Source organism: Siphateles boraxobius, unplaced genomic scaffold, assembly GCF_051911475.1.
Source record: "Siphateles boraxobius isolate OS27281-9 unplaced genomic scaffold, OSU_SipBor_1 65, whole genome shotgun sequence".
In the NCBI taxonomy this organism is placed as follows: Eukaryota; Metazoa; Chordata; class Actinopteri; order Cypriniformes; family Leuciscidae; genus Siphateles; species Siphateles boraxobius.
This window is the reverse complement of record NW_027509192.1, coordinates 17,479,308-17,497,912: the sequence shown is the minus strand read 5'-3', so window position 1 is coordinate 17,497,912 and position 18,605 is coordinate 17,479,308. Positions and strand designations below refer to the sequence as shown.

The window sequence follows — 18,605 nt, the reverse complement described above, 5'->3', positions numbered from 1 at the left end:
AAGGAAAGGTAAAGAGACTCTGTGTTAAATATTCAGCCCTCTTCCATTAGCTTTTCATGGACGGACAGCGAACACGGCTCAGACTGTCAATTTCATAAGACATTAAAGAACAGAGAAGGTTACAAAGGAGATTAGAAGAGAAAAGAGAGAGTGTGCATATGGTGGATGGTCCATCTAGTTTTCAATAATGATGTATCCCCCATGATTCCTCATTTTGGCATTCTTTTCCCTTACCCTCTAAATTCTAATGTCACATTTTGTTTTTATCACTAGTAGGGGAGCACCATTTTAAAAACAAAGCATAAATCCTGGAAAGCAGCCATATTACTCCTATTACTGCTGGTCTGAGATCAAGGATCCAAGGCTTCCCAAATCCAGAATATTATGGCCAAAATAAGTGTGTTAAGAACATTATGTTAACAAATCAGTAAATCTGTGCCAGCTGTGTGTGTAAAGTTCAGTTAAATGCATTGTGTTTCAAGGTTTTTATAAGGTTTGGGCAAGAGAAGGAGAGTTGATTGGATTGTCAAGGGGAGGGATGCTGGGACGAAGGGGGCCAACCGTGGCAACCATTGCAAGACTTCCCGAATATAACGTGGACTCTCCTCAATCTTTCAAGCAATGAGGACACTGGACAAAGATCCAGGGTTCTTTCTTTGCTGTCCAGCTGCTCCCTTACAAGGATTTTTTTTGCCTTAAAACAAAATTCTGTATTGCAGTGCAGGGGATACTTCACTTCAAGAACAAAACAGTGGGCAAATGCTATCAATATTGACATTCTACCAGGCAAACACCAGGTTGGCTGAGTGAGGTAAGCCTCCCTGGTATGAAAACTGGCAAGCGGTTATCCAACACATCTGTGGGGAATACCTAAATCTAGAGACAACAGGGTTGAAGAAAACACAAAAACAAGTCATGTTGTTTTATTGGAATTAATGTATGCAGGGTTTATTTATTTTTTTAAGCATCAGGAACAACATTAACAGTATGATTTTGCACGAAGAACTGGAGTCACTTCATTAGATTGACAATTGTAGTTCATGAACTTTCTTCAAGATCCACAGGAGGAAAAGGGGAAAAAATTGATGAATTTTAAACAAAAGGAAGTGTATGCTCAAGAACTTTGCAAGGAAGATCTTTGTTCAAGCAAGTTTCTGAGACCTGTGGGAGGAGAACATAACCTGATTTTCATGACAAGGCAGATGCTCAGGAGTGATTGTATGCTTTGTAGACATTAGTATTTTCTGACGGACCACATGATTCTATTGGAGTAATGGGTTTCCAAGGCTTCTCTCATCCAGTCTGTCTATCCATCAAGTCAGATCAGATCACAGCAAACGGCCCTCTTTAGACATTAGTCAGATCATTGTAAATGCCTCTTCCTGCACAAATACATAATCTACAATACACCACATTCTTCATTCAGCTGTTGCCTCTCTGAAGTCATTCTTCATTCAACACTTGTCTGTCTAGAGGCCAAACCATTCAGGAACTCCTCCTCTTCTGGGATCTGGTTTCTGCCTCTGACGCTCATCCTCCATGAACTTCTCCTGCATCTCCTCAACAGAGCCCTCCTCATTCTTCTTATCCTTCTCAGGAAAGATATCTGGGAACTGGAAGGTTTGCTGCTGAGCCTGCAGGAAACACAGGAATTGTTAAACGTTTAAAGAAAGATTACAAAGACTGTCTGTCATGAACATCCTGTTTGTCTGTTTGTCATAAACAGGTTCGCAACAGGTTTCATGTCTCTGATTTTTTTTTTATTGGCTACTTCAGCTCCAATGTCCATATGTCGGGGGAAGGGAAATTTAAATTAAGTGGTTAGAGGGTGTTTTTTTTTAATGGGATTGCTTGACTATGATGTACGAAGACAGGAAAATACATTTCTTTATCAAATGTATTCATCAAATGGGGGGAACAACAACAAGTGAACCAACAGCTTGGCCTCGAAGACTCCATAGTGGCGCTCAATCTCTACCAACTAGAAATGCAAAACCCCACACTATAAACTGAGAGTCCAGCCAAATGAAAGTACAAGAACCAAACCTATTAAAAACAGAACCTTAGTAACAAGAGTACTAAAATGGATGCCAAAAATGTCTGTTCTTTCACCTGTAGTAAACTCTACTTGAAAAAAAAACAAAAAAAGACACTGTAACTGAAGACTGGCAAGAGGACCCGTTCGCATGACAATCCAAGAGTGGAGTTCAAAAGTTTGGATGTTCTAGCCCTGGCAGAGGGCTGATTAACAAAAATAAGTCACCACATGATTGTTCAACATATTCAGATCAACAAAACATTAATGTACCTTAAACAATTGCCTTATGGTCAGCACGGATGTTTGTACATGTTGTGTACAAACTCTTTTCTCAAGCTACAGTGGGCACTTTCACAGTTTGATTTAACATAGAAATACCATTTCAAATGTAAGCACTGCATATTCATGTTTATTGTGTAATATTATGGAAATGTGGACATAGTCTTTAGGAATATAATGTAATATATTATCCTGAAAAGTGCTGGAAGAATCGATTGGGCACTGACATGCCCCCAACCCCAATGTGTAAAAAAAAAAAAAAAAAGAAAGGTTATAGGAAAAAGGAAGACTAAAGCATGAAACAAATGTTGTTGTTGGGTTCAACCCAAAATCTGTCTCTGTTATACTAACCCTCCCTCCCCCTATCCCTCTATAATTCAGGCCCTGAACTTACACCATAAACTGTACATTCAGTGGCTTAACATCAGGTATAGACATGCTTTCTGAGCCCCTGTGACCAAGAGAATTTCTTATTATATTAAGAGTTAATATAATTAAAATATATTTTATTAATATATTAAAATTAAACATTATTTAATTGTTTTTGACACTGCTGTTAATTTTAATCTTTTGCACCATGTTTTCTGAAGACAGGTGTGTTATTGCTTAAAGAAATTGGACTCACAATATTTTTTTCAAAGGGGCTCAGACTTATAAAGGAGGAACTTCAGTCTAAGTCAAGTCTGCGGCCAAGTCTGTGGAGTCGACAAAAGCGCGCAAGATTTTTTCTAAATATCCAGTTCTCCTGTTGTTTCAGTTTAGTATTTATCTCAAGCTAGTCCTATATTCGATTCTGTGGTTATTTTAAATTTTTACCTTCTCACAAATATGTATTTTAATTTGACGCATTCCTACTTTTTATAACAGCCTCGTCTGAATATTATTGCAGTTTAAATTGCATAGCACTTAAATGAGTCACTGGCCAACTGCTAGTTTCGATCTCTGCCATTTTTGGATTATTCGAGGGTGCTGTGTTAATTGCTGGGCCGAGACAGCCGTCCTCACTCAGTAATTTGAGCGCTTTATATATATGAAGTGTGCGCGTTGTCGCAGAAGCGTCAGCGGAAGCGTTTCAGCCTTCTCGTGTGAAGACCGACTCGGGTAAAGACCATCGACTCTACCTGTGCGACTCCACCGAGCAATGACACCAGCTGAGCACTTAAGTATCTTCTTCTCCCTTTCCTTTCCTACTTGTATCCTATTTCCCTTAATCAACATATGCTTTCAATACATTCCTGTTGTCTGTTGCGGACAGCGCAACGCCTGTTGCGACAACGCTCTCTCATCACGCACAGAAGGCAGCGCAATATTGCTAATCTGCGTCCTGTTCTCTCATCCACACACACACCTCTCTCTCTTTCTATGGGTCTATGGAATTGTCAATCAGCAGTCAATAAAGCTGACTTCATTCCTGCCTTTGCATCTCTTTCAACTCTTAATATCTTGGGCTTAGGAGTGTAAATATTAATCGATTCGTATCGATGCATCGATTATACAGCCGACGATTCGATGCATCGATGCGTCCGCAAGAGTATCGATTAATGTGTTTGTTTTGCCGCCTGTCTATTTTCAGCATCCGCTCATATGCCTACAAACGATTGTTGTTATGCACTGGGCTAACGTTAGTTAGTCACCGAACTAATCTGCCAGTGTGAATGCACCCTCAGTCACTTAGTCGGCGAATTCCAAGCTAGCAGTTACTAACGTAAACAAACAGGCGCTAACGTGTACAAAAGGCTACTTCAACAGCTTACTTGAAAAGTCTAGGGTGCTTTCACACCAACTCGGAACGGAACGGGCACGGTTCGGATGAAAATCGCTAATTATGTAAACGCTGTCTGTCATGCGGACCCGGGTGCGCACTGGGGTACCAAACCCGAGACTGCCTGGAGGAGGTGCGCTGAGTTCGGTTGCACTCGAACCGTGCCGCGGCTCGCGTGTATGTGAAAGCATCACGGACTCGGGTGCGCACTTGTTCAGGAAGTAAGTGACCTGCGCATGCTTTTTAGCTGATTATGATGTATTTAGTTAAATAAAACACATGTAAGGGCTGATAGCCCTTACCTTGGATAAGAGCGAGAGTGAGTCTGCAGTGTATTCGCACACACATAATTTGCTGTTCTATTTGCAGTGCATTGAGCACAACATACACATTATGTGAATAGAATACTGTTTCTGTATTCTCAATAAAAGGCAAATTATAAAAAAATTTGTTGATCTATTTGAAACTTAATAGATATCATGTAAAAATATCGATTATTGAATCGTATCGAATTGTATCGCGGGGAATTCTGAAGTATCGAAAATAATTGAATCGTTGGCTTAAGAAATCGGTATTGTATCGAATCGTCATGTAGGCTCCGATTTACACCCCTACTTGGGCTTGACTGAGACTTGGATCCGTCCAGAAGACTCAGCAACCCCTGCTGCTCTCTCTAACAACTTTCGTTTCTCTCACACCCCTCGCCAGTCGGGTAGGGGTGGGGACACTGGTATTCTCATTTCTAACAATTGGAAATACTCAACTCTCTCTTCTCTATGCAATAACAACTCATTAGAAATATCATGCTATTACACTTACAACTCCCATTAAGATCCAGATTGTGGTCATTTATCGCCCCCCAGGTCAACTGGGAAGCTTTGTAGAGGAGCTGGATGTGCTGCTGTCCTCTTTCCCTGAGGATGGCACTCTACTGGTAGGCTTTGGCGATTTCAACATTCATCTAGAGAAGCGTATGCTACAGATTCTCTCTCCTAGATCTCTCTCCTAGCCTCATTCGATCTCAAACGGCTCATCACCACAGGTACTCATGCAACCAACTGGACCTGGTTTACACACGCAACTGCATCACAGAAAACATTTTGGTGAAACCTCTCCACGTTTCAGATCATTTCCTCATTACTTTCAATCTACAACTCACTATCCACACTCCACCAACTCCCCTACCAGTTACTTTCAGACAAAACCTGCGCTCACTTTCTCCCTCCCGTCTTACCTCTGCTGTGTCATCTTCTCTTCCCTCACCCTCACAATTCTCATCTCTGGATGTGAATACCGCAACGGATACTTTATGCTCCACTTTAACTTCTTTAGATATTATCTGCCCTCTCTCTTCCACTTCTTGCGTTGTTTTTGCCTCTCCACGATGACTCGCTTGGTTTAATCCTCAAATGTAAGTCGCTTTGGATAAAAGCGTCTGCTAAATGACAATGTAGATATAAATGTAATCTAGCAACTAAAATATCATATAAACTTGGGGGTGGGCTTGGGCCTGTAAGCAACCACCTAATAATGCCCTAGCAATTACTGAGAACACCATAGCAATGATCTAGCAACATCCAAGCAATCATCCTGTCCCAGAACACCTTACGAACCACTGAGGACAGAAAATGTTGGGAAGGTTGTCAGTCAACACTGTGGTGGCAAATTTTATACGGCCAAAATTTATTTTAAAAAATGCCAACCAAAGGTGGAAGGAGAGTGTTCAGAGAACCTCTTTGAAAGCAGTCCCTATTTTGGCAATTACATTTGGTGTTGATATTGTCACAGAAATCACACACTTCAACTTGAATAGCCTAACTTTAAAGATTCTTAGAGTAAAGTAACCACCCTAACACTAGTACTCTTGGTGAACTGTAGTGACTCACATCCCACAATCACTTCCACGATCAGTCAAACAGGAACAACTGGCATGACTTGGGCCAGTCTGAAAGGATTAGCAGTAGATGGGGTTTCCGTAGATAAAGCACCACCCTCTCCTCTTTAGCCACTGCCTGATCTCCACTGTATGCTCTTTGACAATGATTGCTGAACTATTAGACAGAAGCAGAAGCTCCAATTTACAAGCAGGCTTTCCAAAATGTGTCCTCTTCATATTCCCATAGATGAGGGGAGAAGAAAATTAGTAAAATTAGAAACGTATCTAGAAAAAAAACTGCAAGCACAATAAAACAAAATGAACAGGTTAGGGAATATCAATTAAGAGTTTGTAATACTCAAATATACTATCAAGTTCATTAGCAAAATCCTTCTGCCAGACTGGTATCAAGACCTGGGCATTTGCTGATACTGTATCTCCTCAGAGACATTCATTTTTCTTCTCGTTTATATCTATTTTTCTTTGGCCAATCGCAGCTGCAAGAAAAACTATGACAATTGTGATTTATTTTGCACCAAGGAGTTAGAGGACAAGTTCGGTATTTTACACTTAAAGCCCTGTTTTAAGATAGTTTCTGATGAAATAGAATGGTTAAGATTGAAATTTGGACATATGCTGCTGTCCCGAGAATTTTCGTTTTCTGTGTTAGCACCCCCCACCTCCACAATGGTTTCATAGGGGCACTGGAACAATATCATTCATAAAACGCATTAAACTTTAGTTTACAAAGACGTTAAACTCACCGAGTGGTCTGGGGTGTTCACTGACATGCTCACACAAAAATCACTGCAAAAGATGCTTTCCAACAGGTGTTTTACCATTCGTTGTAAAACTGTGGACCTATTTTTCCCAAACACCTCACAACCGGACATTCTTCCGTCGAGAGCTTGAATAATAGACACTCCAGCCCAGTTGGTGGCGATAATGCACCTTTGCCAATGTTTGGATAGCATAGCCTACGATACCGCGACTGGAATACTACAGAAAGAATACAAACAACTCCGTTTCCGTTTCTGTCGGCAGTGTAATAACGTACAGAACATCCAATACAAGTCAATGGAGTTGGACAAAAACTACGATAAAACCTGTTGGAAAGCATCTTTTGCAGCCATTTTTGTGTGAGCATATCAGTGAACACCCCAGACCACTCGGTGGGGTTCACGTCTTTGTAAAGTAAAGTGTAATGCGTTTTATGAATGATATTGTTCCAGTGCCACTATGAAACCATTGTGGAGGTGCGGGGTGCTAACACAGAAACCGAAAATTCTCGGGACAGCAGCATTTGTCCAAATTTCAATCTTGACCGTTCTATTTCATCAGAAACAATCTTAAAACAGGGCTTTAAGTATAAAATACCGAACTTGTCCTTTAAAGCTACAATATGTAATTTTTTTTCGCCGTTAGGGGTCGCTAACCTCTTACAATAACAAAGGCGTAGGTCGATGACACATACACGGAATTATGGAACTTGGTCGTCATGCCGATTGCATCTGTTTATGGATGAGTGACTACATAGATGTTTTTTTTTAACATGACTGTGGTATGAAGTAGGGCGCGATTGCTAATGACATATCAGTGCCACACACGAATCCCGCGGACATAAAGGAATAGGTGCTGAACTACCCGCAAGTGCTGAATTAATACTCACACAGGTCAATTTATTTGACAAATTAAACCTGTAAGGTAACACACCGCTGTTCCACTTGGTCTACACACTATCATACTAAACTGCATTTGAGTGTGTTGAAAGTTATAATGTTATTTTATGTGTTAGTTTGTTGGTTGTATGCAGGGATGATAGCAGAAAAAAATCCTGAGCCTGAACTTTTTTCCCTGGGACAGATGCGTAAGGGCGAGTTTATCCTCCGCTAATTTCTGACACAAAGTGATGAGCGATTGTTCTTCTAGTCTTCTTATATTGTCGTCATATATTTTTGTCATTATTTTTTGAGAATGCAAGACACACACAAACACATGCCTATCTTCATAATTCTTGACTTCTAAAGTTTTTTGAATTCGACCCAAATCCTAAATTTCACTTGCACTGCACTGCAATGTATTTTTTTCATGATTAATATTGCATTGCAAAATAATGTGTGCTGGTCAACTAGTCTAAAATTAAGAAACCTCTAGAAAACAGTAAAAAAAAAAAAAACATTTGTACATTTAAGATAGTTCTACTTAATTTGTTATTCCAATATCCAAATATGATAGCCAACTTGATTAAAAAGGAAAAAGGGCTTTTATTTGTGCCTTCCTGTCTTTGCATTTGAACATTGCACATTTTTAAACAGGACACGTATTAGCTGAATAAATGTTAGCCAATAAAAAGATGGCCGTCAACGGGTTTTGCCTCCTGAGTTTCATCGGATTTCGCCTCCAACGCGCGTAAATTTCGCTTCAAACTTTTGTTTTTAGGCGCGTCAATTTCGCTCGACGCGCGAATGGATTCAAAGTGGTCAAGCGTATAACTAGACGCGGTAGGCGCGAATTTGACGCGCTATTCGCGTCCGGTGTGAACGGACCATGAGAGAGAGCTCGCGCAGCACTGATACAACGGTTTCTTATCCACAAGTAACGCGCTAATTTTCATAAAAAATTATTATGTAACATAATTAGGTACTTTAGTTATTATAACACAATAACGTAACGCATGCAGGCTACGTTTCTCAACACTGAGAATGAATAAACGCCTGTTTGCAGACTCGCGCTTTTCAGTAAATTAATCCACAAATCACAGCACTTTCATAATCAGTAAGCCATAGCGATTTTTTATTTTATTTAGATTTATTGTTCATCAATACTTAAGCTTTTTATAATTTGCATGGCTGTATGATGTCTTCATCTTATCTGAGTGACATGAATGACGGAGTATTCTAAGATAACCCATGCGATTGCGATCACTCCGTGTGATAATAGAATCCAGATTAAGTTAACTCAATACAATACTTCAACTTTCCACATTCACCCCAGCCCGTTTACCTTCAGGAGTCAGAAGTGCCGTGACTACTGTAGCCTACTGTCCTCGCTCATGAACTCAGCCAGAGGCGGCCGCGGGAGTGGAAGCGGGATCCAGCCGGGTTTATTGCTGTCGATTTTCAGTCTCTTTTTAATGATAGGCCTTACGCATCTGTCAATCATACCCGCTTGCTATTTGGGGAATGAACCCAGCGCTATGATTGGTTGAATTCCACTTCTTTTGCTGTTGCTTTTTTCTTTTTCTTTCGCAGACACGTCTGTACGCCGGAAATCCGGCGTGGCGCCGGAGCGCTATCAGGCCTGTGTATGAGATTAGCAGTAAGCTAGATCAACATTAAAATAACATACTGATCATATTTTCATCATGTTTAGCTATATAACATTGATTCGTTTTATGTACATTTTTTCACCTGTCTAATAAAGTATGCAAGAGCGGACGTTTGCCGCGGACGCGGAGCTCTCGGCATCTCGAAAACGCCACTATTGATCCTCAATTTATTTCTCTTTTTGTCCCAAAGTCTGCTTGCCATGGTCCATAATGTTTGTACGAAACAACAACAGTGTGAGCGTGCCGCTAGACTAGATGTCTGTCGCCATGGTTACTATGGCAGTACAAGCGGAAACCAGGGATAACGCGGATATTACGTCATTAACAGGCCACGACCAGGGACTAGTCATTATTTAAAATTGGAATTTCTCTGAAATTAAAAAAAACTTTGGGAACTTTTGGGATATTGTAAGTACACAACTGGAAGAAATACATCACACTGCGCAAGTGATTTTTGGATATTTTATTACAAAAATCTTACATATTGTACCTTTAATGCCAGAAAAATTTGTAAATCTGTTCTATGCATGTGACTGTATTTTCAGGATGTTTAATGACGAGGGGATATTTGCGTAATGTTGGAAGTCTATTAACAAGTTCATTACCATACAGGGAGGCAGGAAATGTATGGAGATGCTTGTAAAAAGCTCTCTTTGCCAGTCTCACTGGGTGGGCCACACTGCTACTTCCTCTAAGTCTACAGTCTTAGCTGACTACCAAGACTCACTAACCACATATATTTGGCTGCTCTAAGATACCTCATATCTCTTGGTCTTGATGCACTCTATACATAAAAAATGAGCGTGAATCAAGCCAAAAGAGACAACAATGGTGACAGTTGGGACATGCTCCTGATAAAAAGATTTGTAGCTTTTATGGTTTTTGTGAATCACAGTGTTAAATTCAGGGCAGTTATATGGCTAGGCAGAAATTCCAAGGATAGTCTCAGTAGCAAAGACCCAGGTTGGGACAAACAAATGGAAAACTCCCAGACTTGACCACAAGGGAGGAGTCAGATGTTCTCAATGAGTGCTTGACCTCTACTCCATCCCAATAAACTCACAAATTTGGTGCGACCTTAAACCAAAGTGACCATGGGTTTGTTTATGTAAAAGAATGATTGTGTTTAAGTGGAATCCAGCCTATGTACAATCCAAAAAACAAAAACAATATAGACTATTTGGGACTATTTTAGCATTTTATATTTGATCTGAATTTGCATTGTATATTATGTTGGAGAAACACCAAAATCATATACTTGATTCGCAGGGAACACATGAATAAAAAAGTACACCTTTAATGTAAGCTGCTTTGGATAAAACCATCTGCCAAATTCGTAAATGTAACATAAGAGCACAAAAAAAAAGACAGTCATAATGAAACAAAGAAGCAATTCTTTGTCTTGGAAACTGAAGACTATGACTTCTACAGGTATGGAATGGGATGAATAAGGCAAGTTTATTACACAAAGAGCACTGGTCAGTTTTTGTCCCCAAAGTTGTTACTCCCTCTATGCATGGACTAATAGCGCTAATGTAATGCATTTCAGAGAGAATGAAGGATCTGGCCCATCTGAGGCCCAGCTGGTTCATTGCCAGTCTTTCTGTCTGCCCTGCTTCACTCTGACGCCTTGACTGCCTCCCAGCAGAGGACCATCGTTTGTGCATAAACACTTCCTTTGGGCATGGATACAGTGGCCCAGCTGTCAAAACCTGACCAGCCACAGCAGTAGAGAACATGATTCATGCAATGCGTTCCCCATGCCAAGACACAGCTACCCTGCCAAACATATGTGGGGGTCCAGAGCCTTTGTTCCCAAAACCACTCTAATGAATCTTCAACGCCAAGGAAAAGTGTGTGGAAGGAAAAATTAAACAAAACATATTATATTTCCTCAATGAGGACAGCTATAAGCCAGACGTTTTTGTACCCTTACTGTAACACAGAAGCATGTTTCCACTGCAATTCGGGAACTGTTTCTCATACACATTGGCGTAGACAAGCTAGCACATACTCTGACCACTTGGCTTGACTGTAATGATTTAACAAGCCAGTCTAAAGTAAGGGTGGCAAAGTCTCCATTCAGAGTGGTATCAGCCCTTATGTCATTTTAAGCCACTGAGTCACTCATTCCATGATCGCAGTGATGACAGTTGTGACCAATCCACTTGTTCAGACTTGCCCAAGTCCTGGCTATGTTTTGGTTCTCTAGGATATTGGACCCTGTCAACAGCAATCAAAGATAAACCCTACATTTGCATATAGAGTCTTGAACCTCTCCCTAAATCTCTGGTGTACACAATACACAAAAGAAAATAGAGTGGGAAAGGGAAAGTCAGAGACAGAGATATAAGTAGCAGGACAATTTAGAGGGTGGTACCATAACAGGAAAAGCATTGCTAGTATCTGAGTAATTTATTTTATTGTGCTAATGTGCTATTTTCCTGTGCTAATGTAATTTTAAATGAAAATTTTACTGAAATTAAGCTTGGTGGTGCCTGGACATTTTGAGAGAGATAAAAACAGTAATAGGGTGGTAAAAGGTCAGGTACAATCAGACCAGTCAGTTTGAAGGAAATGCAAGAAACACACAGCACACAACTTATAAAGGACATGGAGTGGAGGTGGAGGGAGGGACTTCAATATCATCTCCTTTGCTTTGCGTCTGCTGGCACTCACAGAGGCTGCCTCGTAGTTGACATACACTGGGGAGCTGAGTGTGTGTGTGTGTGTGTTTTCTTCAAACAGGATGCCAGAGACCCCGCTGGCCTTTCCATTATTCATGCTGTGTTTCTTTCATCCGAACACAGCCTTATGAAAGTCCTTGTGGTAGATGAAATACTGTACATTTGTAAATAAAAAAGGTAGTAGAATAGACAATTCTTTCTAAATATGCCCTACCTACATACACAACCAATTCAAATGATAAATGGTGTCAATGTTTTTTTTCCACCATTGAAATAAATACCATAAAACATTTTATCTTTTCTATTTTACGATGATATTTTCTATTCTACAATAACAAACGTAAATCACACCTTTTTAGTTGTACAATATTAAACATACCTCATTCTTTACTGTTCAATAATCATCACACTTACCTTGTACCTTTTTTATTCTACAATGACAAACTTACCTCATACATTTGCTACAATGATAAGCTTTCCGTGCACCATTTCTATTCTACAATACAATGATAAACTTACCTTGTACCTTTTCTAAATGACAAACTTACCTTGTACCTCTTCTAATCTACAATTATAAAACCTGACTCACATTGTTTGCTAAATCAATACTTCAAAACATGTTTGAAGGCATTTTTAATTACTTTGACTTACAGCACTCTGAACTGCAAAGAACACATGACGGCAACATTGTAGGGCCCAACAATCAACACCACTGAAGCCAAACGTTGCCATCTAGTGTTGATAAGATCACAATGTGAACTTTTACAAGGCTTCAAAACTCAAAACAGCAAAAATTGCAAGGGTGTAAATTTGTGCAGGGTATTCGGTGGGAAAGATGTGTGTAACAGGAAGGAACCCATTTGAATAGAAAAATAATAGTATGCCTTAGCAAGGTTGAGTTTCAGTCAGTTTTGTTCAGTGGTAATTGAGCAGAGTGTGCTCACAAATTCAGGTGGAACATTGCGATCCGATCTGAAAGGTAGCCTGGCTACCAGCTGATCTAGACCGAAACACGGCGCGAAAAAATAACGACTCAGCAACAAGCTCTCAAACAACAACAAACATCCATTAGTACCAACAACAGTTGCCTTGTCTTGCCAAACACTGATGCTTGCAACAAGACCCTTGTGGAAAAAGAAGGGGGGATGAATATAAACTGTTGCCTTCAACAAACAGGCAAACTTGAGTGTTCCCACAAAAACTCAGCTTTGTGGGGCAGTAAGCGTTTCAATGATGAACGTAATCAAGCAAAATGTCAGAAGTCTGAAAATTTATACCACAGTATAGATCAGTGACATCTTCAGTTAAGGGGGCATGCGATTATGATTGGGTGCGTCTATACAATAAATTGTTATGTTCATTATACCAGCCAGCCAGGAAAACTACAGATGTGACATCAACAACCAGAACCTTTATACTGGGACCAAACAGGTCACGGCCTTGCAAAGAGAAGCACAGGATATCATTGCATCTAACTAGAGTGTTGCTTGCAAAGCGGTAGTATGCAAAGCTTTGATATTGTCTCAAGATTTTATGTTGCTTAAGATTTCCTTGACCCCTGTCTGGACCTCCCTGTTCTGGCACGGCTCCACGGTGCCCTCACTCACCTCGCATCATGTGTTGACACCATCCGCAACTCTCTCAACCTAATTGATGCTCTCTCTCTCTCCTTTACACTCCTCCCCACTGTGGGGAGGTCTGATGAGAGAGTGGCCGTCAAGAAACTGTTCTAACACACAACTTTTTCTGTGAGCCTGGAGTTTGTAAAATCTGTGGGTTCAGAGAAAGGGGAGTTGTAGAGAGTTCTTCGCTGTATTGCCTCTGGAATATTAGCTGATGTAGTGTGTTGGGGGATGGGCCGGCGGGGGGAACCATTGAGGGTATCCAACCACAGAACACTCCCCCACATGTGGTGTCAATTAGGAACAATCTTGTTTTTACCCACCACTGAATAGAAAGGAGGGTTTTTCTCGGGCAGTGTTTTTTTTCCTCTTTGCAGACCTGCTGGAGGAGAAGAAAAAGGCCGGAAATTTGGTTTCATATCAGTGTTTTTTTTTGTTTTTTTTTGCCACAGTCTGAGATTTTTTAGCTTGCATGTTATTCACACATAAATAAGCATGAATTTCTGATAGACTGAACAAGGAAGTGATTCTCTCCTTAAATTTTTAAGCAAATATGGCACTGTATCTGAAAGAAGACAAATGTTAGGAACAGGATGCAGTAATTCTCCGGATCCAAGTACCTAACTGGGTTTATGACAAGGTTAAATTGACAGCGCAAAGCCACACAGGAAGTCATTCAACTCTTGTCAAGAGGAAGTTCACCTTTAAATATTAATTTACGTTCCAGTTATGTATCCCATTACAAGCGGCTCAGTTTTGACAACTTTAATAATTTATCCCTGCCTTGTGCTATTGTTTTTTTAGCCATTAATCAAGTATAAACAATCTAATTCTTCTCTTACAAACTAAAAACCATAAAAGAAACAAAAGCAGTTTTCACGAATGAATCAAAGAAGATCAGATTAAAGTATTTTCACGGCGGCATACTTCAAACACACTCGGTGTCAACAGCCCAGGGCTCAGCCCAAATGCAGGTGTGAACCCAGCAGTGTGGTTCGCCACTGAATCGCGACCAACGTCAACGTTCTGATGCCCCAAGAAACAACTCTCCCATCCACCCGTTATGGGTGTTATTGTTATAATAACCATAGCTGATCTCTGAGAACTTAACTCTCTGTACTATAATACCTGCATAAACTCTGGCATGTAACCAAAGAAGACCTTTTGTCTTCTTGGCCAAAGCCAGAACCCAAACTAACATCTTTCTCAGGAGGGCAGGCAATGATGTGTGGGAGAGACAGAAGCTAAACAAGCAGTGCTGGGACTTTGAGGTGAGGGTTTCGCATCAAAGAGTACCGGTGCCACAGCATAAGCTGTGACAGGCCCTCAAAACAAAGAAGATACATAAAAGTGGGGCACAAATGCCCAAGCATCCCATTTCTCAAGGGAGAAGGGTCTCAAGGGTCTTGTTTTGTTTAAAAACTTCCAACTAAAAGAATGCATCTGACCCAGGCACCTCTAATTTTAAAAAAAAGTCTTAAAAGGTTATTAAAAGTATAAAGTTGACGTCCCTTACTTTGAATCGTCCTGTGCTAATGGAAATCAAGATAGCCAGAAGGGACCACAAGAACAGACAGGAACTTTCACAATGCATGTCGGTCCCCTTCAAGTGTGGGCCCAAACAAGACAACACTCACCAGTTGAACGTACGCCACTTTGTAATCTGGCCTCTTCACCCGCTGGTTTAAGTGGTTTCTTTTCTTGTTTGAACCTTGGTAGGAGAAAAACGGAAGTGATTAACATTTAGTTAAAATATTATTACATCAATAATTAACAATTGCATAATTGCATCAAATACCATAAAACAAATTTTATTTAGCAATTTATATTTAGAAATAAATATTTTTTTGCACTTACATTTGGTGGCACTAGATGAGGCACAAATCACATACATAAATAATGTAACTGAAAACTACTCTTCTTTTTACTTGTGTAAAATGTATTTTTGTTTAACACTTTTAAACATGTTATGCACAGCAGCTCAGGTATCCATTATATGACTTTTATGGTTACAGGGGTTGGTTTTATAAGAAGCCCATGTCTTCAGTCCTGTTAACTGTGAAATGCATGTGAACCTTTTCCCAGGTTAATACACACAAGACCCAGAGAAAGATGTCAAGAGTATTTGAATCAAATCACTTCCAAGAAAAAAAAGCATACACAGAGGACATAAGGATTAAATAATTAAAACTCATGACAGGATAAATTTGGTGGACAATGGAAAAAGTGTGTTTCACTGGATATACTAAAGCATGACATTTGGTTCAATAAGTAAGTTCGAAAAGTGGTTCAGAGTTTAAAGGAATAGTTCTTAGCTCTTATTCATACTACAAATTCATAAAGACCACATCTGTTAACACCAAAATGTAATTTAACAGTGGTTCACAGAAACCTGAGTGCTACATCTCAGGTCTCCTGAACCCATACAATAGCTTTGTATGAGAAACAGGCCAAAATGTAAGTGAATATTCAATAATTCACTTACAGTCAATTTTGGATCTTAATAGCTGTAGTTACTAGGAACTGTTGTTATATGAAAAAGATTGTTCTTACGTCTTCCACAGTGGGAAGTTCTGCAATGATATAAAGTATGACATTATACGAGAATAAAATAATGTAAAAATGTTTGGGGTGAAATCCGTCTTTAAAAACTTTCTCAACTTAAAAGTTTCAATGGTGGCTTGTGTGATGAGTTTTCTATACATCACAGAAATAATTGGCAGTCTTCCTTTACTAGTACAAGGAAACCCTAAACACACAAACACTCCCTCCATTTAGGGTCAACTCAACGGTCAACCCACAAAACAGGTGAGAAGCGCTTTTGTTCATGTATGCGAACCCTGTTTCCATTCCAGTACTCCCACCCAACATTATATAGTATAAATAAATATTCAATCAAGCTCTCTTTTGAGGATGTGCGTTGGCTGGCTACTATTATGTTACAAATCCCAGGCTTGAAGGGTAGTTATAGAAACCCATTTCCAAAATACTCAGTAGGAAAAAGAATAGATGCCTTGAGCCCGGGGGTTCCACCCGTGCCCCCCTTTTCTCCACATCCTTTAAACCATCAGCGAAGTGGATCACATGACGCAGAGCGGGACACCTTCTCTGACGTGGTCTATTTTACCTAATGGGTGTTCTGCTTTTTATTTTTCAGCTTTTACATTGTGGCTGTAAAAATGGCCACTTTGCTTACTGGCCCTATCCAGCGTTGGCGTGGAAACCACACGGAAAAATCACAGTGGCATAAACCCAACTGGTAGCTCGTAAAAGTGGTTCCCTCTGTGTTAACCAGACGGTAAAGCCTTTAATAACCCCTGCATTATTTACTTAGCCTTTGGCATTATTGTTTGATATATTAACATAACATTTATGCTTTGAAAGAATAGTTTTAAAAGTAAAGTTACTTTTAAAAGTATGTTATTATCTCATGTCGTTCTAAACCCAATACTTTCTTATGTGGAACAAAAAATTTAGATTTTTGAAAAACTCTAAGCAAACTGTATATTTTCCATACAATAACAGCTTATAGTGACCACAGATGTTAAGCTCCAAACACAAAACTCATGAAAAGTGAAAAAAACATGAAAAGTGATTGATATAACTTATGCGTTATATTCTAAGTTTTCTCAAGTCATACATTATCTTCGTGTGAGGAACAGCCACAAATTCTAAAGTTTACTCTCAGTAGGCTGTTAACTTCAGAACCCAGATTCATGAATTTGTCCAGTTTGTGAACCAGATCAACCAGTTCACTGAAAAAAAAGTCTCTAAAAAATGTATGATCTTACATCTATTATGCCTAATAAATGTGTAATGTCATGTAAATGTCACGGAATGGGTAGATTACGGTGTGAGGACTCAAGTGCATAACAATGGATATATATTTATTAAGTAAACAAACAAACACAAACTACAAACAAAAATCTCTTGGGGGGGGGGAACGTGAACAATAACAGGAAGGCTCAGGGAACACAAGGAACATGGACAACATGGACAATGAACCAGAACAGGACTGCAAACACAGGGAGCCTAAATAGGGAAACAAACATAAGAGGGTAACGAGGCAGGCAGGTGGGACAAATTAATCAATAATGAGATAAGATGGGTTGGGCTAGACAATTGATCTCAGAGCACATGGCACAAGGAAATACATGACAAGCCATGTGCTCACAACAGACCAGACTAAACAAACACATGACAAACCGGGAGTGTCAGAGCTCTGTCACCAAACCAAGATATAAACCAGACAGAAGTGACAGAACCCTGACAGTAAATTACTTATTTTATCATTTAAATCGATAAAACCCAATCTATTTAAGGAAAACAAAAACAGTTAATAGTGACTTCACGTTGAAACGGAAATAGTGACAGATCTTCTGTATGCAATGTACATTCAATTAAAACAAAATATAGTTTAAGACATTCAAAAATGTGTCCATGCACATTATACCTCTGTGCTGAATATAGTTTAAGATTTCACATGACTGTTTACCGAAAGGGAAAATGGGACTCATTCCCGGAAGTACGGGGTGGTTGTTGTTGGAGCACGAACGAAGTGGTGTAACGTTTGGTGTTGACAAATAAACGGAAGATCGATTCTGAAGTGTATCTTTTTGTGTAACATTGGTAGCAGAGGATGGTTAGCAACTACAGAGTACCACCAACCTTTGATGAAGGAAAACCATATGAAAGTTGGAAGAATGAAGTTGCAATTTGGACCAGGGTTGCGGAACTCAAAAAAAAAAAAAAAAAGAGGCACTTGCTGTGGCTTTGGCGCTCTTGGGAAGAGCGAGAGAAACAGTGATGGAAATACCGTGATTTGAATAAGGACACTGGCATGAACACTTTACTTCTGAAACTCAATGATTTGTTTCTCAAAGAAGAAAAGGACCAAGTTTATGAGGCGCACTCGAGTTTTGACCGGATTATCAAAGATAGCGGTGTTTCCATGACGGACTATATAATTGATTTTGAACAGCGGTACTCGCGGATGCGTAAATATAAGATGGA

The 18,605-nt window shown here is 39.7% G+C and overlaps 1 protein-coding gene across 1 annotated transcript in view; it reads right to left on the bottom strand.

Annotated features, from left to right (window-relative positions):
* Positions 1 to 921: 921 nt before the first annotated feature.
* The window catches only part of mrpl23 (mitochondrial ribosomal protein L23), a 39,362-nt gene continuing 21,678 nt past the window's right edge, over positions 922 to 18,605 (bottom strand). The window contains exons 4-5 of the mRNA XM_077211419.1: positions 15,230 to 15,303; positions 922 to 1,634 (exon numbers count right to left, since the gene is read on the bottom strand). Of these exons, the coding sequence (XP_077067534.1) occupies positions 1,470 to 1,634; positions 15,230 to 15,303 (239 nt within the window). The 3' untranslated portion in view covers positions 922 to 1,469. The remainder of the gene's footprint in view (positions 1,635 to 15,229; positions 15,304 to 18,605) is intronic.